This window comes from Pleurodeles waltl, chromosome 3_2, assembly GCF_031143425.1.
Source record: "Pleurodeles waltl isolate 20211129_DDA chromosome 3_2, aPleWal1.hap1.20221129, whole genome shotgun sequence".
Taxonomy (NCBI): Eukaryota; Metazoa; Chordata; class Amphibia; order Caudata; family Salamandridae; genus Pleurodeles; species Pleurodeles waltl.
Window position 1 is genome coordinate 54,349 of NC_090441.1, and position 26,346 is coordinate 80,694.

Below are 26,346 nucleotides of genomic sequence, written 5' to 3' on the forward strand. Positions count from 1 at the left end.
CCCACCAGTGCATCTCCTTCTGTATTATCTCTGTTACAACCTCTAGATCCTCCGAACTCCTGGTGGTTTGTGACCAGTTGTTGCCTAGCCATTCTTGGAATGCTTGCATGTAGAGTCTTGCATGGTTTATGAGGTAGGGATCCATGTGAATCCCCTTCCTCCTTAGGAAAAACCCTTGGTGCAGACTTTATTCTGAAGGGTAAAACCTTGAATTGACAGTGAACGTCAAAGTATGAACCCGGAGTATTTTTTGCGTGCTTTATTCATCGATATGTGCAAATATGTCCTGTAGGTCTATGGTTGATATTTAGTCTCCCTTTTGCAGGAATGGGATTACATCCTGTGGGGTTGTCATCTTGAAATGTTGAGTGCAGATGAATTTGCTTACATACCTGAGGTCCAAGATCGGCCATAGTTTAACATCTTGTTTTGGTACCAGGAAGTATGGTGAATAGTTTCCCTTGTTTGACTCCTCTTTCGAGTGCATGTTTTTCCAAGAGTTTTTACTTCCTTCCTTAGTTGCACTAGTTCAGTGCTCTGAAATTTTTTCTTCTTTTCTGGGTTTGGTGTTGGTAGGCTTGGGAGTTCTATACAGTAGTCATGGTGTCCACGTTTAAAACCCAATTGTCTGTGGTAATCTTTTCCCATTCTTGTGGGTATTGTGCTATTCTGTCCCTTACCGGTGTTCTAAGTGGGGGTATTTGAATCACTTGGACATTCCTTCCCCTCTGGAGGTTGGCCCCTTGCTCTCCCTCTACCATGAAAGGGCTGTCTTGCAGTGTGTTGCCATTGCTGTTATCCGGTTTGGTGGCCAGTTTGTTGTGTACTCCCCTGGGGCTGTCATCGCTGCTGTGATGTAAAAGATCCCCTTCCCATTGCCTTCGCCGTTCGATTGTCCTAAATTTGCTGCAAGGACTTGTCTACCTTCGCCATACGCCATTGTGTTGCTGCCTCCCTCTCCACCTTTCTCCCTCGCATGTCCAGCCTCTTGCTTTCCCTTTCAGGAGGGAACCCTGTGGAGGTTTGTGCATTGCTCCTTCTCCTTGCTGCCATCAAGATGATACAGTCCGCCACCGCATTTCTCCAGATTTATTTGGGGTCCTTCGGGGAAGGTTCATATTTTTTCTCCACTCTTGGTGTCACCCTTTGCTCCATCCGGTTCTTTGAAGGCCTCCTTGCCCTGGTCCAGTCTGCTGGGTAGCGTAGGGAGATGCAGCTTTCCCTTGCTTAATGGCAGGAGTCTCTCTTCTCTTCCTAAAGGGTATGCCATATGTTTCTACTGCCCTCCTAATTAGGCTGCTGTAAACTGTGATGTCGATTGATTGGGGTGTGATGGGCATGAGGGGTAGCTGACAAACTCCTCTTCTGAGCTCTGTCTCCCCGTTGCTTCTTTCCCCTCAGGGTCATAGAAATCCTCTTCCGCCTCCTCTATGTGGGGCTAAGGAATGCCAGTGTCTTGACGGTGGTCTCTTCCTCCTCGAGGTCTGTGCTTGTTGAGAGTTTTGGTGGGATCTTGAATTGCTTCAACGCTTCAACCTCTTTTTTGCATTGTAGAAGTGCTGCCATTTCAGGCTCTAGTTCACGCCTCGTCTTTTCCACCTCTAGTGCCTTTTTCACATCCTGTGTTGATGACCTCTTTTTCGACATTGGCTGTTTTTTCTCCGACAGTTTCTTTCCCTGTGGAGGTTTTTGCCCATTTAGGTGTTTGCCCTTCTTCGGTATCCCTGGTCTGGGATCCATGGCCCTTGCTTGCTTGTGGCTGGCCCTCAAACAACATTTTCTTGGAAATCGGGCTGGCTTGTGAGACATGTTTTTCACCTGAGGCTTTCAATAGTCTCTCTACCTTTTTGAGCCTCCTTTTGACGTCCTGTTTTCTTCGGTGCGTGTTTTTTCCGCAGAGTTAGGAATGAGAGCAAACTAGTGAACTGACTGCGCATTTGAACCAGAGGACACAAAAAACGTCACCTGAGCCTTAGTCATGCTTCTACCATAGATTGCTGGGGGACAGTTTCATCTAGAATCACAAAGAAGGAGAAACAGCACAGAGGAAGATGAGAGATGTAGAGCTACAAGAGTTAAGAGGATCACTAGCATAGTCCATATACTGCATTGAATGATATACCACTGAATACTGCTGTGATATTAAGAAGTACTTTTCTTTAAAACAAAAATATTTTTTAAAAAGCACTATGCTGGACACTGAAGTTAATTGGTCTGTTGAATGATTGTTGCGCTGTGAGCTTGTGCCACCCACGCTACCTCCCTGAAGAGCCTATACCCTCACTACAATGACAGTATAAAGTGTGAAAAAGGTTGTACTTGGCCCATTTTGTAAAGCCACGGTAGGAAAGTCCCAGAAAACTAGTGGCAAACAACCCCAACCATCATGATTGAGGATCTCATGGTCTGCAGCCCTGCGGCATCCTCAGCACCCCAAAAGGGGTCCGACAGCAACACTGACAGTTACGCTGCTTACATGTGCTTCAGAAATGCAACACTCCTGGTCAGAACAAGAATGTTTCATAGGTTCACTGCGTGGAGTATGGTCAAAGTTTAAAAAAAAAAACAAAAAAAAAAGCCATAACAGTACTCCCAAAGATAATGTCACTAACAGTGAGCACAAATTTTTTAAAAAGATGCGTCTGGACCACAGCATGTACAGCATCATGAAGACATTATTCTAGTAGCATATGCTTCAGGTCTGAAGTCTTAAAGTTGAAAGGGCTCGATACACATTCCCTTGTGATGTTGAATAATCCCCTTTGGCTGAGCTAGAACAAAAAAAAAAAACAGAACTGCCAGCAAAAGGATATGAGATTCAACAAAGGGCAACTTTCTCTAACTTGTAAGAGGTTTGATGGGATTATAGTGTTCCATCAACTTCAAAGAGATTAGGCAAGCAGAAGGAAACATAATAACTTCCAATAAAAGCCTTCTAATCTGGTTCAACATACCTCTTTATGGCTCTTAATGAGACAAGAGTTTATTTTTTATTATGACATTGATGTTGCACTAAAACACTCTGCAAATTCTATCAACAAGGCCAATATAAAAGGTGACATTTTTGGAATAATTACTTATAAGCAAATACAGGTACTCTAGGCAAGAATGTAGCTAAAGTTAATTTCACTTGCGGCTTTTGATAAAGTTTTCAATGATGGTGCTGGTTTTCAACTATAATTCAAAGCTCCTTTAACACCATAACTTTTTTGTTAAGCGATCTTGGCAAATGCTCATTTGTTTTATAGCAATGTATTCTACTAAACCTCACCATGAAACACTTTCTTTCCTCTTCATCTTGGCACATTGAAACTGCGTCTTGAGGCGGTATCATGTTCCACAGCCCATCACTGCCTATAATTATGTATTTGTGCTTATTGGGATCAATGGTGTGCACACTTGTGTCAGGTTCTGGAGATACTACAAACTCACCACTGTAGAAGTCATAACTCCAGAAATCACCTGGGAGAAAAGCAGAGAAAAGAGGCAAAATGAATCAACTGGAACACTAAAATTTAAATATATATATATATATATATATATATATATATATATATATATATATATATATATATATATCAAGAGATATTTGTTGCATGCTCAAACATTCGCAACACTCCTATCAATATACAGAAACTTGATTCCTTGAACATATGAACGGAGAACTCCTCTGTCCTTTTGCTGAAGCTGGCAGTTTGTAACTGACAAAGAAAAGATGAGAAAGGAGACGTTTACCTGTAAGTCTGGTTTTACTCCAGGGAAATCCTCAATGTCATAAGTATTATCATACATAGGTATTTTTCACTATGAAAAAACCAAAGGTTACAGGGACGTTATAGTTGGGAAATAGAATTTAAAAACCTTAGAAATTCACAAAACCCCCAAAGGCTACAGAAATTCTTGGTATAAATATACTTATCTCAAGAAAGTATAACTCTTGCCCTATGGTAACTAGAACTCTCACGCGGTACCACATTAGGTAGAAGAGTAATATGTAAGTTACTCACCACTTTGTAAACTATAGAACAAACTAACACTCGCTGGATGTTGTCAGTGATGTCAAATGAGGTCATACATGAGGTCATTGAAGATATCATGAGTGATATCATGTGAGGACATTAGCAGTGCATGGCGTGGCAACAACAGGTAGTGCCGCTACCTTTATCTGCTGAAATTCAGTTTTTTTTAGTTTGAACTTTTACCATTGTCACCTAACTATAGCATTACTTTTTTTTGTTTTGAATATATTTTTATTGTTATCTCAACCAACAAGCAAGGCAGAAGAAAGATACAGATGGTTGCAATTGTGCTCCAGGGTGATGGAAAATAAAAATTTCCTTTGTTTTGCTACATTTGCTATTCCCGTGCAGGATCCTCCCCTCCCGCTCATGCGCAGCTATGTGGGAGCTCCCGCGCACATGAGCGGAGAAGTTGAGGAGATGGTGTACATTGGGAGCACAATATTAGCATATCATGCAAAATAATAAACGAGAAATTGAGTCATGAGGAAGAAAACTAAAATAGGATCAAGGTCGGGCCGAGAGCGTGCAGGAAAGGGGGGAGAGGAGGCTGCAGCAAGCCACCCATAGTCTATTGAACCCACCTCTGACCCCAAGCCATGCAACCCACGACTACAGCCAGGAAGTGAGTCGGGGCGAGCCTAGGGATCCAGCCCCTGAGTGGGGAGGGGCCGAGAGAGGGGCAACCACCCGGTAGAGGGGAAGGCCACGGCAGTGGGTCTAACCAAGGTGAACAATGTGTCCATGTACTTTCCCTCCTTTAATTAGCTCACTACTGATAAACCTCAGTGATTTTTTTGTGAGAAATGACTAAGCACCCCCCAGTGACCGTGTCACAATTATTTATTATGGTTTACAGCTTTATTGTATTTGTGGGGATATCAGAGTGTGATGGTGTGTTACATGCAGCTTTTACACGCCAGGCATAGCCTGGTAAGTGAAATATTCAGGGAGGTCGCTTGTCATCTTTACTTTCTATAGCTATCACAAAGGAATTCCAGGTGTCCAGGCCCTTGACCAGGATCCCTTTTTCCAAGAGGAGCCGCAGCGTCTGCGCCTCAGCCCTGGCCAAGCCCAACAGCTCCGCTCGCCATTGATCAGTACCCGGGGCACAAGGAGCTTTCCAGTGCATAGCTATGAGACGTCTATACATCACCAGCGCTAGGGCTATACATCTGTGCGTTTCAGTTTTTTGGGACTCGCACATATTCCCAGTAAGCATAATTCGGGTGTGGGAGACAGTGGGATATCTGTCCACTCGACTAGTAAGGTTATTATGTCATTCCAAGCGTATCGGATTGGGGGCAGTCCCATGTCATGTGGAAGAAGGTGGCCTCTGTGGTTCCGCATCTGGGGCACGACTGTGGTGATTGAGGGAACGTACGTGCTATGCGGTGGGTTGATAGATATGTTTGGTGTACATAATTGAACTGGGTATAGCAGAAACTAGGGTTACGTGATACTTCGTGAATCATTTTCATAGCTTGGCTCCATGAGTTTTGCGAGAGTGGTTCTGATAGAACATAATCCCATCTATTTTTAGCTTGTTCCTGTCTGTGTTCGATGTCAGAGGTTAGGATTTTATATGTTCTTGATACATTTATTGGGGCAACTATATTTTCTAACAAGTCATTGAGTGTGGGGGGACACATTTGGTTCAGTTTCCGCATTTCCAACGTGATCGTACTACTTTTCGTACTGCTCCAAAAGCTATAAAACTACCTTGTCCCAGGTGTCCTGAGCTGAAGTGACTAACTTTTAGAAATCCTCCATCTTGCAGATGGAGGATTTCTAAAAGTTAGCCAGTCAGCCTACACAGATAGTCGGTTAAGGTTTCAGGGGGCATCTCTAAGGTGCCCTCTGGGGTGAAGTTTACAATAAAATGTACACTGGCATCAGTGTGCATTTATTGTGCTGAGAAGTTTGATACCAAACTTCCCAGTTTTCAGTGTAGCCATTATGGTGTTGTGGAGTTCGTGTAAACCAGACTCCCAGACCATATACTCTTATGGCTACCCTGCACTTACAATGTCTAAGGTATTGCTTAGACACTGTAGGGGCACAGTGCTCATGCACTGGTGCCCTCACCTATGGTACAGTGCACCCTGCCTTAGGGCTGTAAGGCCTACTAGAGGGGTGACTTATCTATACCTGCATAGGCAGTGAGAGGCTGGCATGGCACCCTAAGGGGAGTGCCATGTCGACTTACTCGTTTTGTTCTCACCAGCACACACAAGCTGGCAAGCAGTGTGTCTGTGCTGAGTGAGGGGTCTCCAGGGTGGCATAAGACATGCTGCAGCCCTTAGAGACCTTCCTTGGCATCAGGGCCCTTGGTACCAGGGGTACCACTTACAAGGGACTTATCTGGATGCCAGGGTGTGCCAATTGTGGAATCAAAAGTACAGGTTAGTGAAAGAACACTGGTGCTTGGGCCTGGTTAGCAGGCCTCAGCACACTTTCAATTCAAAACATAGCATCAGCAAAGGCAAAAAGTCAGGGGGTAACCATGCCAAGGAGGCATTTCCTTACACCATAGCAAAGATGATAATATTACCACGCCTTTTGTACTTCTTTATGGCCCTTCCGTTGGTACTACCCGTCTCCTCCTTCAAACCCCCTGAATAGCTTACTAACAGCCCTAATATGGGGCAGTGGACGGCGGTGCGTGGCGTTATCTGAAATATATCAACCACTTACACTGGGTGGACTAGGTGCTCCAGGTTTGAATTATATTATGCAGTTGCCCAATTGCAATGGATATCTAACTGGCTCGGAAACCCCATCAGCACAGAAACACAGACGATTCTCTCGGATCTTGGTAATACCGAGGTATTGCACTTCCTCATGAATCGCGATTGCCCTAAACATTCACAGAACATGCTATTGAACACTGCGTACTGGGTCTGGGACCGATTTGCACTAACTGGTGATACAAATCCGCAGTATTCCCCCCAAAGATCCCCACTACTGGCCGTTCCGAAACTTGCTAAAATAGCAACAAAGGTAGGCCTAAGCACATGCACGATAAGGTGTAAGGAAATGCCTCCTTGGCATGGTTACCCCCTGACGTTTTGCCTTTGCTGATGCTATGTTTTGATTTGAAAGTGTGCTGAGGCCTGCTAACCAGGCCCCAGCACCAGTGTTCTTTCTCTAACCTGTACTTTTGTTTACACAATTGGCACACCCTGGCATCCAGGTAAGTCCCTTGTAACTGGTACCCCTGGTACCAAGGGCCCTGATGCCAGGGAAGGTCTCGAAGGGCTGCAGCATATCTTATGCCACCCTGGGGATCCCTCACTCAGCACACACACACTGCTTGCCAGCTTGTATGTGCTAGTGAGGACAAAACGAGTAAGTCGACATGGTACTCTCCTCAGGGTGCCATGCCAACCTCACACTGCCTATGCAGTATAGATAAGTCACCCCTCTAACAGGCCTTACAGCCCTAAGGCAGGGTGCACTATACCATAGGCGAGGGCACCAGTGCATGAGCACTGTGCCCCTACAGTGTCTAAGCAAAACCTTAGACATTGTAAGTGCAGGGTAGCCATAAGAGTATATGGTCTGGGAGTCTGTCCAACACGAACTCCACAGCACCATAATGGCTACACTGAAAACTGGGAAGTTTGGTATCAAACTTCTCAGCACAATAAATGCACACTGATGCCAGTGTACATTTTATTGTGAAATACACCCCAGAGGGCACCTTAGAGGTGCCCCTGAAACCTTAACCAACTACCTGTGTAGGCTGACTGGTTTTAGCAGCCTGCCACACTCGAGACATGTTGCTGGCCACATGGGGAGAGTGCCTTTGTCACTCTGTGGCTAGTAACAAAGCCTGCACTGGGTGGAGATGCTATCACCTCCCCCTTGCAGGAGCTGTAACACCTGGCGGTGAGCCTCAAAGGCTCACCCCCTTTGTTCCAGCGCCACAGGGCATTCCAGCTAGTGGAGTTGCCCGCCCCCTCTGGCCACGGCCCCACTCTTGGCGGCAAGGCCGGAGGAGATAATGAGAATAACAAGGAGTCGTCACTGGCCAGTCAGGACAGCCCCTAAGGCAACCTGAGCTGAAGTGACTGACTTTTAGGAATCCTCCATCTTGCAGATGGAGGATCCCCCCAATAGGGATAGGAATGTAACCCCCTCCCCTTGGGAGGAGGCACAAAGGGGGTGTAGCCACCCTCAGGGCTAGTAGCCATTGGCTACTGCCCTCCCTGACCTAAACACACCCCTAAATCTTGTATTTAGGGGCTCCCCTGAACCTAGGAAATCAGATTCCTGCAACTTACGAAGAAGAGGACTGCTGAGCTGAAAAACCCCTGCAGAGAAGACGGAGACACCAACTGCTTTGGCCCCAGCCCTACCGGCCTGTCTCCCTCCTTCAGAAGAAAACTGCTCCAGCTACTCTTTCCCCAGGACCAGCGACCTCTGAATCCTCAGAGGACTGCCCTGCTTCCAAAAGACTAAGAAACTCCAGAGAACAGCGGCCCTGTTCAACAAAGACTGCAACTTTGTTTCCAAAGGAGCAGATTTAAAGACCCCTGCAACCGCCGAAAGAAGCGTGAGACTTGCAACACTGCACCCGGCGACACAGACTCGACTGGTGGAGAAACAACGCTACAGGGAGGACCCCCGGCGACTCCGAGACTGTGAGTAACCAAAGTTGTCCCAGGTGGTGGTTACCCAGAGGAGCCCCTCCCTTGCCTGCATCGCTAGAGAGACCCCTTGGTCTCCCATTGAAACCTATTGAAAACCCGATGCATGTTTGCACACTACACCCGGCCGCCCCAGAGCCGCTGAGGGTGTACTTTCTGTGCTGACTTGTTGCCCCCCCCCCCCCGGGTGCCCTACAAAACCCCCCTGGTCTGCCCTCCGAAGACGCGGGTACTTACCTGCTGGCAGACTGGAACTGGGGCACCCCCTTCTCCATTGAAGCCTATGTGTTTTGGGCACCACTTTGAACTCTGCACCTGACCGGCCCTGAGCTGCTGGTGTGGTGACTTTAGGGTTGCTCTGAACCCCCAACAGTGGGCTACCTTGGACCCCAATTTGAACCCCGTAGGTGGTTTACTTACCTGCAAGAACTAACATTACTTTACCTCCCCCAGGAACTGTGAAAATTGCACTGTGTCCACTTTTAAAACAGCTTATGTGTGTTATATGTAAAAAGTATACATGCTAATGTAATGATTCAAAGTTCCTAAAGTACTTACCTGCAATACCTTTCAAATGAGATATTACATGTAGAATTTGAACCTGAGGTTCTTAAAATAAACTAAGAAAATATATTTTTCTATAACAAAACCTATTGGCTGGATTTGTCTCCGAGTGTGTGTTCCTTATTTATTGCCTGTGTGTATGTACAACAAATGCTTAACACTACTCCTTTGATAAGCCTACTGCTCGACCACACTATCACAAAATAGAGCATTAGTATTATCTCTTTTTGCCACTATCTTCCCTCTAAGGGGAACCCTTGGACTCTGTGCATGCTATTCCTTACTTTGAAATAGCACATACAGAGCCAACTTCCTACATTGGTGGATCAGCGGTGGGGTACAAGACTTTGCATTTGCTGGACTACTCAGCCAATACCTGATCACACGACAAATTCCAAAATTGTCATTAGAAATTGATTTTTGCAATTTGAAAAGTTTTCTAAATTCTTAAAAGACCTGCTAGGGCCTTGTGTTAGTCCCTGTTAGCATTCCTTTTAGAGTTTAAAAGTTCGGTAAAAGTTTGAATTAGATTCTCGAACTAGTTTTAGTTTCTTAAAAAGTATTCCAACTTTTAGAAGCATAATGTCTAATACAGATGTGAATGTGGTGGAACTCGACACCACACCTTACCTCCAACTACAGATGAGAGCGCTAAGGTCACTCTGTAAACTAAAGAAAATAGCAATGGGCTCCAGACCTTCCAAACTACAGCTCCAGGAGCTGTTGAGAGTTTGAAAGAGCCAACCCCTCTGAGGATGGCAACTCAGAGGATGAGTATAGTGACTTGGAGGGTGATTCCCCCCTACCAGTCTTATCTAGGGAGGACAGGGCCTCTCAAGCCCGGACTCCAAAAATAGTCAGAGATGCTGGTTCCAACACCTCTGAAGGGACCAACACCTCTGAAATCACTGAGGATAACTCCAGTGAAGAGGACATCCAGTTAGCCAGGATGGCCAAAAGATTGGCTTTGGAAAAACAGATCATAGCCATAGAAAGGGAAAGACAAGAGATGGGCCTAGGACCAATCAATGGTGGCAGCAACATAAATAGGGTCAGAGATTCTCCTGACATGTTGAAAATCCCTAAAGGGATTGTAACTAAATATGAAGATGGTGATGACATCACCAAATGGTTCACAGCTTTTGAGAGGGCTTATGTAACCAGAAAAGTGAACAAATCTCACTGGGGTGTTCTCCTTTGGGAAATGTTCACAGGAAAGTGTAGGGATAGACTCCTCACACTCTGGAAAAGATGCAGAATCTTATGACCTCATGAAGGGTACCCTGATTGAGGGCTTTGGATTCTCCACTGAGGAGTATAGGATTAGATTCAGGGGGGCTCAAAAATCCTCGAACCAGACCTGGGTTGACTTTGTAGACTACTCAGTAAAAACACTAGATGGTTGGATTCAAGGCAGTGGTGTAAGTAATTATGATGGGCTGTACAATTTATTTGTGAAAGAACACCTGTTAAGTAATTGTTTCAATGACAAACTGCATCAGCATCTGGTAGACCTAGGACCAATTTCTCCCCAAGAATTGGGAAAGAAGGCGGACCATTGGGTCAAGACTAGGGTGTCCAAAACTTCCACAGGGGGTGACCAAAAGAAAGGGGTCACAAAACCTCCCCAGGGGAAGGGTGGTGAGACAGCCAAAAACAAAAATAGTAAAGAGTCTTCTACATGCCCCCAAAAACCTGCACAGGAGGGTGGGCCCAGAGCCTCTTCACAAAACAATTCTGGGTACAAGGGTAAAAACTTTGATCCCAAAAAGGCCTGGTGTCGTACCTGTAGTCAGTCTGGACACCAAACTGGAGACAAGGCCTGTCCCAAGAAAGATACCACTTCTAACTCCCATCCAGCTAAAACTGGAATGGCCAGTCTCCAAGTGGGATCAACAGTGTGCCCAGAGCAAATCAGGTGTCACACTGAAGCTACATAAGTCTCTGAGGGTGGGGTGGATTTAGCCACACTGGCTGCCTGGCCCCCTAACATGCAAAAATACAGGCAGCAGCTCTTAATTAATGGGACAAGTGTAGAGGGCCTGAGGGATACAGGTGCCAGTGTCACTATGGTGACAGAGAAACTGGTTTCCCCTGGCCAATACCTGGCTGGACAAACTTATCCAGTCACCAACTGTAGGAAGTTGGCTCTGTATGTGCTATTTCAAAGTAAGGAATAGCATGCACAGAGTCCAAGGGTTCCCCTTAGAGGTAAAATAGTGGTAAAAATAGATAATACTAATGCTCTATTTTGTGCTAGTGTGGTCGAGCAGTAGGCTTATCCAAGGAGTAGTGTTAAGCATTTGTTGTACATACACAGACAATAAATGAGGTACACACACAGAGACAAATCCAGCCAATAGGTTTTGTTATAGAAAAATATATTTTCTTAGTTTATTTTAAGAACCACAGGTTCAAATTTAACATGTAATATCTTGTTTGAAAGGTATTGCAGGTAAGTACATTAGGAACTTTGAATCATTTCAATTGCATGTATACTTTTCAAGTTATTCACAAATAGCTATTTCAAAAGTGGACACAGTGCAATTTTCACAGTTCCTGGGGGAGGTAAGTTTTTGTTAGTTTTACCAGGTAAGTAAGACACTTACAGGGTTCAGTTCTTGGTCCAAGGTAGCCCACCGTTGGGGGTTCAGAGCAACCCCAAAGTTACCACACCAGCAGCTCAGGGCCGGTCAGGTGCAGGGTTCAAAGTGGTGCCCAAAACGCATAGGCTATAATGGAGAGAAGGGGGTGCCCCGGTTCCGGTCTGCTTGCAGGTAAGTACCCGCGTCTTCGGAGGGCAGACCAGGGGGGTTTTGTAGGGCACCGGGGGGGACACAAGCCCACACAGAAATTTCACCCTCAGCGGCGCGGGGGCGGCCGGGTGCAGTGTTAGAACAAGCGTCGGGTTCGCAATGTAAGTCAATGAGAGATCAAGGGATCTCTTCAGCGCTGCAGGCAGGCAAGGGGGGGCTTCCTCGGGGAAACCTCCACTTGGGCAAGGGAGAGGGACTCCTGGGGGTCACTTCTGCAGTGAAAGTCCGGTCCTTCAGGTCCTGGGGGCTGCAGGTGCAGGGTCTTTTCCAGGCGTCGGGACTTAGGTTTCAGAGAGTCGCGGTCAGGGGAAGCCTCGGGATTCCCTCTGCAGGCGGCGCTGTGGGGGCTCAGGGGGGACAGGTTTTGGTACTCACAGTCGGAGAGTAGTCCGGGGGTCCTCCCTGAGGTGTTGGTTCTCCACCAGCCGAGTCGGGGTCGCCGGGTGCAGTGTTGCAAGTCTCACGTGTAGGAAGTTGGCTCTGTATGTGCTATTTCAAAGTAAGGAATAGCATGCACAGAGTCCAAGGGTTCCCCTTAGAGGTAAAATAGTGGTAAAAATAGATAATACTAATGCTCTATTTTGTGGTAGTGTGGTCGAGCAGTAGGCTTATCCAAGGAGTAGTGTTAAGCATTTGTTGTACATACACATAGACAATAAATGAGGTACACACACTCAGAGACAAATCCAGCCAATAGGTTTTTATATAGAAAAATATCTTTTCTTAGTTTATTTTAAGAACCACAGGTTCAAATTCTACATGTAATATCTCATTCGAAAGGTATTGCAGGTAAGTACTTTAGGAACTTCAAATCATCAAAATTGCATGTATACTTTTCAAGTTATTCACAAATAGCTGTTTTAAAAGTGGACACTTAGTGCAATTTTCACAGTTCCTAGGCGAGGTAAGTATTTGTTAGGTTAACCAGGTAAGTAAGACACTTACAGGGCTTAGTTCTTGGTCCAAGGTAGCCCACCGTTGGGGGTTCAGAGCAACCCCAAAGTCACCACACCAGCAGCTCAGGGCAGGTCAGGTGCAGAGTTCAAAGTGGTGCCCAAAACACCTAGGCTAGAATGGAGAGAAGGGGGTGCCCCGGTTCCGGTCTGCTTGCAGGTAAGTACCCGCGTCTTCGGAGGGCAGACCAGGGGGGTTTTGTAGGGCACCGGGGGGGACACAAGCCCACACAGAAATTTCACCCTCAGCGGCGCGGGGGCGGCCGGGTGCAGTGTAGAGACAAGCGTCGGGTTTGTAATGGAAGTCAATGGGAGATCTAGGGATCTCTTCAGCGCTGCAGGCAGGCAAGGGGGGGGTTCCTCGGGGAAACCTCCACTTGGTCCAGGGAGAGGGACTCCTGGGGGTCACTCCTCCAGTGAAAGTCCGGTCCTTCAGGTCCTGGGGGCTGCGGGTGCAGGGTCTCTCCCAGGTGTCGGGACTTAGGATTCAAAGAGTCGCGGTCAGGGGAAGCCTCGGGATTCCCTCTGCAGGCGGCGCTGTGGGGGCTCAGGGGGGACAGGTTTTTGTACTCACAGTCTTAGAGTAGTCCTGGGGTCCCTCCTGAGGTGTTGGATCGCCACCAGTCGAGTCGGGGTCGCCGGGTGCACTGTTGCAAGTCTCACGCTTCTTGCGGGGAGCTTGCAGGGTTCTTTAAAGCTGCTGGAAACAAAGTTGCAGCTTTTCTTGGAGCAGGTCCGCTGTCCTCGGGAGTTTCTTGTCTTTTCGAAGCAGGGGCAGTCCTCAGAGGATGTCGAGGTCGCTGGTCCCTTTGGAAGGCGTCGCTGGAGCAGGATCTTTGGAAGGCAGGAGACAGGCCGGTGAGTTTCTGGAGCCAAGGCAGTTGTCGTCTTCTGGTCTTCCTCTGCAGGGGTTTTCAGCTAGGCAGTCCTTCTTCTTGTAGTTGCAGGAATCTAATTTTCTAGGGTTCAGGGTAGCCCTTAAATAATAAATTTAAGGGCGTGTTTAGGTCTGGGGGGTTAGTAGCCAATGGCTACTAGCCCTGAGGGTGGGTACACCCTCTTTGTGCCTCCTCCCAAGGGGAGGGGGTCACAATCCTAACCCTATTGGGGGAATCCTCCATCTGCAAGATGGAGGATTTCTAAAAGTTAGTCACTTCAGCTCAGGACACCTTAGGGGCTGTCCTGACTGGCCAGTGACTCCTCCTTGTTGCTTTCTTTGTTCCCTCCAGCCTTGCCGCCAAAAGTGGGGGCCGTGGCCGGAGGGGGCGGGCAACTCCACTAAGCTGGAGTGCCCTGCTGGGCTGTGACAAAGGGGTGAGCCTTTGAGGCTCACCGCCAGGTGTTACAGCTCCTGCCTGGGGGAGGTGTTAGCATCTCCACCCAGTGCAGGCTTTGTTACTGGCCTCAGAGTGACAAAGGCACTCTCCCCATGGGGCCAGCAACATGTCTCTGGTGTGGCAGGCTGCTGGAACTAGTCAGCCTACACAGACAGTCGGTTAAGTTTCAGGGGGCACCTCTAAGGTGCCCTCTGTGGTGTATTTTACAATAAAATGTACACTGGCATCAGTGTGCATTTATTGTGCTGAGAAGTTTGATACCAAACGTCCCAGTTTTCAGTGTAGCCATTATGGTGCTGTGGAGTTCGTGTTTGACAGACTCCCAGACCATATACTCTTATGGCTACCCTGCACTTACAATGTCTAAGGTTTTGTTTAGACACTGTAGGGGTACCATGCACTGGTACCCTCACCTATGGTATAGTGCACCCTGCCTTAGGGCTGTAAGGCCTGCTAGAGGGGTGTCTTACCTATACTGCATAGGCAGTGAGAGGCTGGCATGGCACCCTGAGGGGAGTGCCATGTCGACTTACTCGTTTTGTCCTCACTAGCACACACAAGCTGGCAAGCAGTGTGTCTGTGCTGAGTGAGAGGTCTCCAGGGTGGCATAAGACATGCTGCAGCCCTTAGAGACCTTCCTTGGCATCAGGGCCCTGGGTACTAGAAGTACCAGTTACAAGGGACTTATCTGGATGCCAGGGTCTGCCAATTGTGGATACAAAAGTACAGGTTAGGGAAAGAACACTGGTGCTGGGGCCTGGTTAGCAGGCCTCAGCACACTTTCAATTGTAAACATAGCATCAGCAAAGGCAAAAAGTCAGGGGGCAACCATGCCAAGGAGGCATTTCCTTACATCACGCTTCTTGCGGGGAGTTGCAGGGTTCTTTAAAGCTGCTTCTGGAAACAAAGTTGCAGTCTTTTTGGAGCAGGTCCGCTGTCCTCGGGAGTTTCTTGTCGTCGTCGAAGCATGGCAGTCCTCAGAGGATTCAGAGGTCGCTGGTCCCTTTGGAAGGCGTCGCTGGAGCAGAGTTCTTTGGAAGGCAGGAGACAGGCCGGTGAGTTTCTGGAGCCAAGGAAGTTGTTGTCTTCTGGTCTTCCTCTGCAGGGGTTTTCAGCTAGGCAGTCCTTCTTGTAGTTGCAGGAATCTAATTTTCTAGGGTTCAGGGTAGCCCTTAAATAATAAATTTAAGGGCGTGTTTAGGTCTGGGGGGTTAGTAGCCAATGGCTACTAGCCCTGAGGGTGGGTACACCCTCTTTGTGCCTCCTCCCAAGGGGAGGGGGTCACAATCCTAACCCTATTGGGGGAATCCTCCATCTGCAAGATGGAGGATTTCTAAAAGTCAGAGTCACCTCAGCTCAGGACACCTTAGGGGCTGTCCTGACTGGCCAGTGACGACTCCTTGTTGCTTTCTTTGTTCCCTCCAGCCTTGCCGCCAAAAGTGGGGGCCGTGGCCGGAGGGGGCGGGCAACTCCACTAAGCTGGAGTGCCCTGCTGGGCTGTGACAAAGGGGTGAGCCTTTGAGGCTCACCGCCAGGTGTCACAGCTCCTGCCTGGGGGAGGTGTTAGCATCTCCACCCAGTGCAGGCTTTGTTACTGGCCTCAGAGTGACAAAGGCACTCTCCCCATGGGGCCAGCAACATGTCTCTAGTGTGGCAGGCTGCTGGAACTAGTCAGCCTACACAGACAGTCGGTTAAGTTTCAGGGGGCACCTCTAAGGTGCCCTCTGGGGTGTATTTTGCAATAAAATGTACACTGGCATCAGTGTGCATTTATTGTGCTGAGAAGTTTGATACCAAACTTCCCAGTTTTCAGTGTAGCCATTATGGTGCTGTGGAGTTCGTGTTTGACAAACTCCCAGACCATATACTCTTATGGCTACCCTGCACTTACAATGTCTAAGGTTTTGTTTAGACACTGTAGGGGCACCATGCTCATGCACTGGTACCCTCACCTATGGTATAGTGCACCCTGCCTTAGGGCTGTAAGGCCTGCTAGAGGGGTGACTGACCTATACTTGCATAGGCAGTGAGAGGCTGGCATGGCACCCTGAGGGGAGTGCCATGTCGACTTACTCGTTTTGTTCTCACTAGCACACACAAGCTGGCAAGCAGTGTGTCTGTGCTGAGTGAGAGGTCTCCAGGGTGGCATAAGACATGCTGCAGCCCTTAGAGACCTTCCTTGGCATCAGGGCCCTTGGCACTAGAAGTACCAGTTACAAGGGACTTATCTGGATGCCAGGGTCTGCCAATTGTGGATACAAAAGTACAGGTTAGGGAAAGAACACTGGTGCTGGGGCCTGGTTAGCAGGCCTCAGCACACTTTCAATTGTAAACATAGCATCAGCAAAGGCAAAAAGTCAGGGGGCAACCATGCCAAGGAGGCATTTCCTTACACCAACGCTGACAATCAGACTAAAGTACATCCTATGGCTATGGTAACTTTAGAGTGGGGAGGGGTCAATGGCCTGAAACAGGTGGTGGTCTCCTCAAATATCCCAGTAGACGGTTTGCTTGGAAATGACCTGGAGTCCTCAGCATGGGCTGAGGTAGAACTGAAAACCCATGCAGCCATGCTGGGTATCCCTGAACTGGTGTGTGTCAAGACAAGGGCACAGTGCAAGGCACAGGGTGAAAAAGTAGAGCTGGAGTCTGGAAGAAAGGCCCAGCCTACCAAGAGAATAGGAAAGTCAGCTGGGACACCAGCTGCAACACACCAAGAAAAAGAGAACCTCTCTTCTCAGGAAGAAGTTCTGCCCTCTGAGGGAACTGAGCCTATGGACCTTGAACCTTATCAGGTTGAGCTCTTAGGCCCAGGGGGACCCTCAAGGGAAGAGTGTAAGGGACAAGAAACCTGTCCCTCTCTTGAAGGCCTTAGGCAGCAAGCTGCTGAAGAGTCCAAAGGCAAGAAAAATGGAACACATAGGGTCTATTGGGAAGATGGACTCCTGTACACTGAGGCAAGAGATCCCAAACCTGGTGCCACTAGGAGAGTGGTAGTGCCTCAGGGTTTCAGAGAGTTTATTCTGACCTTAGCCCATGATATTCCCCTTGCTGGGCATTTGGGACAAACCAAGACGTGGGAGAGGTTAGTCAACCACTTCTACTGGCCCAATATGTCCCAGAAGGTTAAGGAGTTTTGCCTCTCCTGCCCCACCTGTCAAGCCAGTGGTAAGACAGGTGGGCATCCAAAGGCCCCCCTCATTCCACTTCCAGTGGTGGGGGTCCCCTTTGAAAGAGTGGGTGTGGACAAAGTTGGTCCACTAGAACCTCCCACAGCCTCAGGAAATATGTACATCCTAGTAGTAGTGGATCATGCTACTAGGTATCCTGAAGCTATTCCCCTTAGGTCGACTACTGCCCCTGCAGTAGCCAAGGCCCTCATTGGTATCTTTACCAGAGTGGGCTTCCCTAAGGAGGTGGTGTCTGACAGAGGTACCAACTTCATGTCAGCATACCTAAAACACATGTGGAATGAGTGTGGAGTGACTTATAAGTTCACTACACCATATCATCCACAAACTAATGGCCTGGTTGAGAGATTCAACAAGACATTAAAGGGCATGATCATGGGGCTCCCAGAGAAACTCAAAAGGAGATGGGATGTCCTCCTGCCATGTCTGCTTTTCGCTTACAGAGAGGTGCCTCAGAAGGGAGTAGGGTTCTCACCCTTTGAACTTCTGTTTGGCCACCCTGTAAGGGGACCACTTGCTCTTGTTAAAGAAGGCTGGGAGAGACCTCTTCATGAGCCTAAACAAGACATAGTGGACTATGTACTTGGCCTTCGCTCAAGGATGGCAGAGTACATGGAAAAGGCAAGTAAAAACCTTGAGGCCAGCCAACAACTCCAGAAGTTGTGGTATGACCAAAAGGCTGCACTGGTTGAATTTCAACCAGGGCAGAAAGTCTGGGTTCTGGAGCCTGTGGCTCCCAGGGCACTTCGGGACAAATGGAGTGGCCCTTACCCAGTACTAGAGAGGAAAAGTCAGGTCACCTACCTGGTGGACCTGGGCACCAGCAGGAGTCCCAAGAGGGTGATCCATGTGAACCGCCTTAAGCTCTTCCATGACAGGGCTGATGTAAATCTGTTGATGGTAACAGATGAGGACCAGGAAGCGGAGAGTGAACCTCTCCCTGATCTCCTCTCATCAGACCCTAAAGATGGCTCAGTGGATGGAGTGATCTACTCAGACACCCTCTCTAGCCAACAGCAGTCTGACTGTAGGAAGGTCCTGCAGCAGTTTGCTGAACTCTTTTCCCTAACACCTGGTCAGACACACCTGTGTACCCATGATGTGGACACAGGAGACAGCATGCCTGTCAAAAACAAAATATTCAGACAGTCTGACCAAGTTAAGGAAAGCATCAAGGTGGAAGTCCACAAGATGCTGGAATTGGGAGTAATTGAGCACTCTGACAGCCCCTGGGCTAGCCCAGTGGTCTTAGTCCCCAAACCTCACACCAAAGAAGGAAAGAGAGAGATGAGGTTTTGTGTGGACTACAGAGGTCTTAATTCTGTCACCAAGACAGATGCCCATCCCATTCCTAGAGCTCATGAGCTGATAGACAAATTAGGGGCTGCCAAATTCTTAAGTACCTTTGACTTAACAGCAGGGTACTGGCAAATCAAAATGGCCCCTGGAGCAAAAGAAAATACAGCATTCTCCACACCTGATGGGCATTATCAGTTCACTGTTATGCCCTTTGGTTTAAAGAATGCCCCTGCCACCTTCCAAAGGTTGGTGAATCAAGTCCTTGCTGGTTTGGAGTCCTTTAGCACAGCTTATCTTGATGATATTGCTGTCTTTAGCTCCACCTGGCCGGATCACCTGGTCCACCTGAAGAAGGTTTTGAAGGCTCTGCAATCTGCAGGCCTCTCTATCAAGGCATCCAAATGCCAGATAGGGCAGGGAACTGTGGTTTACTTGGGCCACCTTGTAGGTGGAGGCCAAGTTCAGCCACTCCAACCCAAGATCCAGACTATTCTGGACTGGGTAGCTCCAAAAACCCAGACTCAAGTCAGGGCATTCCTTGGCTTGACTGGGTATTACAGGAGGTTTGTGAAGGGATATGGATCCATTGTGACAGCCCTCACTGAACTCACCTCCAAGAAAATGCCCAAGAAAGTGAACTGGACTGTGGAATGCCAACAGGCCTTTGACACCCTGAAACAAGCTATGTGCACAGCACCAGTTCTAAAAACTCCAGATTACTCCAAGCAATTAATTGTGCAAACAGATGCCTCTGAACATGGGATAGGGGCAATTTTGTCCCAAACAAATGATGATGGCCTTGACCAGCCTGTTGCTTTCATTAGCAGGAGGTTACTCCCCAGGGAGCAGCGTTGGAGTGCCATTGAGAGGGAGGCCTTTGCTGTGGTTTGGTCCCTGAAGAAGCTGAGACCATACCTCTTTGGTACTCACTTCCTAGTTCAGACTGACCACAGACCTCTCAGATGGCTGATGCAAATGAAAGGTGAAAATCCAAAACTGTTGAGGTGGTCCATCTCCCTACAGGGAATGGACTTTATAGTGGAACACAGACCTGGGACTGCCCATGCCAATGCAGATGGCCTTTCCAGGTTCTTCCACTTAGAAAATGAAGACTCTCTTGGGAAAGGTTAGTCTCATCCTCTTTCGTTTGGGGGGGGGGGGGGGGGGGTTGTGTAAGGAAATGCCTCCTTGGCATGGTTACCCCCTGACTTTTTGCCTTTGCTGATGCTATGTTTTGAATTGAAAGTGTGCTGAGGCCTGCTAACCAGGCCCCAGCACCAATGTTCTTTCCCTAACCTGTACTTTTGATTCCACAATTGGCACACCCTGGCATCCAGATAAGTCCCTTGTAAGTGGTACCCCTGATGCCAAGGAAGGTCTCTAAGGGCTGCAGCATGTCTTATGCCACCCTGGAGACCCCTCACTCAGCACAGACACACTGCTTGCCAGCTTGTCTGTGCTAGTGAGAACAAAACAAGTAAGTCGACATGGCACTCCCCTCAGGGTGCCATGCCAGCCTCTCACTGCCTATGCAGGTATAGGTAAGTCACCCCTCTAGTAGGCCTTACAGCCCTAAGGCAGGGCGCACTATACCATAGGTGAGGGCACCAGTGCATGAGCACTGTGCCCCTACAGTGTCTAAGCAATACCTTAGACATTGTAAGTGCAGGGTAGCCATAAGAGTATATGGTCTGGGAGTCTGGTTTACACGAACTCCACAACACCATAATGGCTACACTGAAAACTGGGAAGTTTGGTATCAAACTTCTCAGCACAATAAATGCACACTGATGCCAGTGTACATTTTATTGTAAACTACACCCCAGAGGGCACCTTAGAGATGCCCCCTGAAACCTTAACCGACTATCTGTGTAGGCTGACTGGTTCCAGCAGCCTGCCACAACCGAGACATGTTGCTGGCCCCATGGGGAGAGTGCCTTTGTCACTCTGAGGCCAGTAACAAAGCCTGCACTGGGTGGAGATGCTAACACCTCCCCCAGGCAGGAGCTGTCACACCTGGCGGTGAGCCTCAAAGGCTCACCCCTTTGTGCCAGCCCAGCAGGACACTCCAGCTAGTGGAGTTGCCCGCCCCCTCCGGCCACAGCCCCCACTTTTGGAGGCAAGGCCGGAGAAAATAATGAGAATAACAAGGAGGAGTCACTGGCCAGTCAGGACAGCCCCTAAGGTGTCCTGAGCTGAAGTGACTAACTTTTAGAAATCCTCCATCTTGCAGATGGAGGATTCCCCAATAGGATTAGGGATGTGACCCCCTCCCCTTGGGAGGAAGCACAAAGAGGGTGTACCCACCCTCAGGGCTAGTAGCCATTGGCTACTAACCCCCCTGACCTAAACACGCCCTTAAATTTAGTATTTAAGGGCTTCCCTGAACCTAAGAATTTAGATTCCTGAAACTACAAGAAGACGACGACTGCTGAGCTGAAAAACCCCTGCAGAGGAAGAACAGAAGACACCAACTGCTTTGGCCCCAGTCCTACCGGCCTGTCTCCTGCCTTCCAAAGAAACCTGCTCCAGCGACGCTTTCCAAGGGACCAGCGACCTCTGAATCCTCTGAGGACTGCCCTGCTTCAAGAAAGACAAGAAACTCCCGAGGACAGCGGCACTGCTCCAAAAGAACTGCAACTTTGTTTCAAGGAGCAGATTTAAAGACCCCTGCAACTCCCCGCAAGAAGCGTGAGACTTGCAACACTGCACCCGGCGACCCCGACTCGACTGGTGGAGAACCAACACCTCAGGGAGGACCCTCCGGCGACTCCGAGACCGTGAGTAACCAAAGTTGTCCCCTCTGAGCCCCCACAGCGACGCCTGCAGAGGGAATCCCGAGGCTCACCCTGACCGCGACTGCCTGAACTCCATTTCCCGACGGCTTGGAAAGACCCTGCACCCACAGCCCCCAGCACCTAAAGGAACGGAACTCCTGTGCAGGAGTGACCCCCAGGAGGCCCGCTCCCTTGTCCAGGTGGTGGCTACCCCGAGGAGCCCCCCCCTTGCCTGCCTGCAACGCTGAAGAGATCCCTTGATCTCTCATAGGAAACCATTGAAAACCTGACGCGTGTTTGCACACTGCACCCGGCCGCCCCCGCGCTACTGAGGGTGTACTTTTTGTGCTGACTTGTGTCCCCCCCCGGTGCCCTACAAAACCCCCCTGGTCTGCCCTCCGAAGACGCGGGTACTTACCTGCTGGCAGACCGGAAACGGGGCACCCCCTTCTCTCCATTGAAGCCTGTGTGTTTTGGGCACCTCTTTGACCTCTGCACCTGACCGGCCATGAGCTGCTGGTGTGATAACTTTGGGGTTGCTCTGAACCCCCAACGGTGGGCTACCTTGGACCCAAACCTGAGACTTGTAAGTGATTTACTTACCTGACAAAACTAAAAAACTTACCTCCCCCAGGAACTGTGAAAATTGCACTAAGTGTCCACTTTTAAAACAGCTTATGGTGTTTTATGTAAAAAGTATACATGCTAATGTAATGATTCAAAGTTCCTAAAGTACTTACCAGCAATACCTTTCAAATGAGATATTACATGTAGAATTTGAACCTGTGGTTCTTAAAATAAACTAAGAAAAGATATTTTTCTATAACAAAACCTATTGGCTGGATTTGTCGGAGTGTGTGTTCCTCATTTATTGCCTGTGTGTATGTACAACAAATGCTTAACACTACTCCTTTGATAAGCCTACTGCTCGACCACACTACCACAAAATAGAGCATTAGTATTATCTCTTTTTGCCACTATCTTACCTCGAAGGGGAACCCTTGGACTCTGTGCATGCTATTCCTTACTTTGAAATAGCACATACAGAGCCAACTTCCTACATATGGCTACTCTGCCCATGGGTGAGAGTGGGAGCGAGCACCAAAAGGGCAAAGAGCCCCTGATGGATCTGATCACTTGACCGAGGTTGCCGTCCCTGAGGTCCCGGGCATCGTGATACACCACTTTTAAATACTTGGGAATAAATGTGTAACACCACTTCAGGTCGCCCGGATTGGAGGTTAACTGGTGTGTTTCAGGAACCGGACGCATAGGGAATATGCATGATTTTGACCAGTTCACCCTCAGCCCGGCCACCAAGCCGAATCGATGCAACAGCCTCAGCAAGTCGGGCAGGGACAGTGTGTGATTACAGAGAAAAATTAGTGCATCGTCTGCCTACAGGGACACTATCCGGTGTGTGTGTGTGTCCATCACGGACGCCCCACAACGGGGCCAGTGTACGGAGTTGAGCGGCTAATGGCTCAATGGCTAGAGCGAATAAGAGTGGGGATAATGGACATCCCTGCCTAGTTCCTCTCTCTATATTGAACGACTCTGAAATCATGTCGCCTGTCTTGGCCCTCGCCGTTGGGCTAGCATAAAGCACCTTTACCCTGTCAATATATGTCCGCCCGAAGCCCATGCGGCAGAGAGTTTCTGTCAGGAATGGCCATCCTAGGGTGTCAAACGCTTTTTCTATATCTAGTGACACTGCTACCTGATGGTCGCACTCTGGGGAGTTTGTCATTAGGCGTAATAAATTCCGTATGTTACTGAAGGTGTTGCGGCCAGGTATGAAGCCGAACTGGTCTTGATGGACCAGTTCCGATACCCATGGGAGCAAGCAGTTGGCTAAGATTTTACCGAGTAATTTACAGTCTGTAGTCAGCAGCGATAATGGTCTATATGAGCGAACATCTAATGGATCGCGACCAGTTTTAGGCAGTACTGCTATCAGCGCCTCGCGGCAAGTATCGGGTAGTTGACCACGTTTTAGGGCCTCCGTTAACATTGCTAGATATGGGGTTAATATTTGAGCCGGGAATGTGCTGTAATATTCAATGGGTATGCCATCACTACCGGGTGCTTTGCCGTGTGTTAATTGTTATAGGACCAGTTGTATTTCTGCGAGGTCTATTGGTCTATCTAGGTCCGCCACCTGTGTGGCAGTTAAGTGGCTTAAACTAATACTGTTAAAGAACTCGCTTAGTTGTTCTGCGAGGAGGGGGTGGATCCTTGTATAGTGTGCAATAATACTCTCTGAAGGCCCTATTTATTTCTACTTGGGTGTTTACTATTAAACCTGTGTCAAGGCAGATGGCTCCTATGGGGGAATTTCGGCGGTCGTTTCTTAATAGCCATGCCAGAAGCTTACCTGATCTATCCCCTTCCACATGTGTACGGGCCATGTAATGGCGATAATCAAAGTGCCTGAGTCGACTATCTGCCTCGTTCCATTGAGTACGTATACTAGAGAGCTCCGCATGTGTAATTGTGCCCTCTGCAAAATTGCACTCTGAGGTGTGAACCTCTTGTTCTAACTTGCGGAGCTCTCGTGTCAGTGTTTGTCGTACTCCCACTGTCCTCGATATGCATGCCGCCCTTATGACTACCTTGTGTGCATCCCACTCGTTTGCTCTGGAGCTCGTTGTCCCAACATTCTGGGTAAAGTAAGAAGAGATGTGTGTGGCTATATCTTTTCTGAACGGGGGTGTCTTGTAATAGCTGGGTTTGAAGACGCCAGGTTGGGATACAAGCCCGCGGTCTACCCCATCTAATATGAACAATGAGTGGACAGTGATCCAAAATTACTCTAGCTGTGTATTCCGCACCCGTGATTCTATGTATTAAGTCTTTTGAAGTTAGTATTGGGTCAATCCGGGTATGTAATGGATGCACTGGGGAATGATAGGAGTATTCCCTGTTGTGTGGGTGTAGGTGTCTCCATGTATGCATCAGGCGACGGTCTGTCATCCATGATTGTAGCATCTGTGAATTTTTCGCTATTGGGGCACCCACCATTGGGGGGGGCGGGGGGTGTTAATCTATCCATATCTATTTGCGGGACGCAATTCATGTCCCCGCTTCAAATGCTGGGTATAGTTAAGTCATTTGATAAGTGTGAGATCGTTTTTTGTAGGAATTCGCCCTGTCTAACATCCGGGACGTATAGCCCATTAATCACTAACATTTCCCCATCAAGCAAGCCGACTAATTGTATGACCCTGCCTTCTTTATCTGTTATGCTGCGTTGTACTGTGTAGGGGACCCCTAATGCAATCCAGATCAATACACCTCTGGCGAAAGACGAAATTCCAGAGCCATAAACCAATCCCGCCGATCTCCTTTCGAATCGTGTAATATGGTCTGGAGTGATGTGTTTCTTGTAGAATGGCTATGTGAATGTGATGGCGTTTTAGATATGCATATATCCTATTGCGTTTAGTTATTCCCGTCATACCCTTCACATTCCAGGTTATTATATTGTGTATTGGTTCCTTATGTGTTGTATTGAGTGGCATTGTGAAGATCCATGTGACTCAAACCAAAGATCCACGCTCCAAATACGACTGCCACCCTCTGCTGCCCGCCGCGCACGCACCCCGCCCGACCCACCCGGACGCCCGAGACCCCCCACGAGTCAATATCGACCCTGAGGAAGGGGGATAGTCCCCAAGATAGAGAAGAAAGAAAAGGGAAAAGAATCAACAAAAGGATATTATGGGCAGAGCCCGATTTTAAACAAGGTGGCACAACCGGTGCCTAAACTAGAGTCCGAGCTATTCAGTTCCATTTGGGTACCGTACAGGTGGTGGGGGACGTGGATTGATTGAGGCCGGGCACCTAGTTGGCCCACCTCCAGGATGTTTCTTTCCCTCCGTGGTCCTGTGTGTGGACGTGCTACCCAGCAGCAGTAAGCTGGGGTTTTCCAGAACAACTGAGCGGTCCCCAACGCGGAGCAGTCTCGATCTGCCGTATGGGACTACGGAGAGGGGGGGAACCCAGCACCAAATACTGCAGCATCTGGGGGCTCGCGAGGGGCGCCAACCCCGGGCGCTTAGGGTTCGTCTGCCAGGCGCGGAGTGAGGCCGGGGCCAACCAACAGTGGGGAGAGGGATAGGCTGGTCTCACTTCCTGGTGAGCCGACGTCATTAATGTCTGCTTCGCTCATGGTGTCTGGTAATGATCGGGTAAATGTGCTGGTTTCCTTTAGGATTTGTGCTTGATCCGCTGTCATCTGTGACTTTGTTGGTCATGTCGTTGCTTTTGACTTTTTCTTCCTTCTGGAGCTGGAGGTGATCCATTCTTCGTTTGCTGCATCTTCTTTGGATGAATCGACTAGGCCCTTGGCATGAATCCATGTCCATGCGTCTTCGGGTGTGGGAAACAGATTTTTTTCGTCTATAATTATTCAAAGGCGGGCTGGGAACATGAGTGAATAGGTGATACTGTGTTCACGCAGTAGTTGTTTGATCTTGACATATGATGCTCTTTAACGCTGCACCTCCATTGTGTAGTCTGGATAGGCTGTTACATTGCTGTTTTCCAGGCTGATTGGGTTTGAGGCTCTGAAGTGTTAGAGGACTGAGTCTCTGTCTCTATAATTTAGGAACTGCGCTATCAGAGGACGAGGTGGTGCTCCGGCCCGCGGGGGTCTGCCAGGGATTCTGTGAGCTCTCTCTATCACTAGAGCTTTGGTGAAGTCCTGTATTTTCATTATGTCTTTCAGCCA

The 26,346-nt window shown here is 48.5% G+C and overlaps 1 protein-coding gene across 1 annotated transcript in view; it reads right to left on the reverse strand.

Annotated features, from left to right (window-relative positions):
• Window positions 1-562: 562 nt before the first annotated feature.
• Window positions 563-26,346, reverse strand: part of LOC138286375 (protein phosphatase 1D-like) — a 111,303-nt gene continuing 85,519 nt past the window's right edge. Inside the window, exon 4 of the mRNA XM_069226535.1 lies at window positions 563-3,462. Within this exon, the coding sequence (XP_069082636.1) occupies window positions 3,182-3,462 (281 nt within the window). The 3' untranslated portion in view covers window positions 563-3,181. The remainder of the gene's footprint in view (window positions 3,463-26,346) is intronic.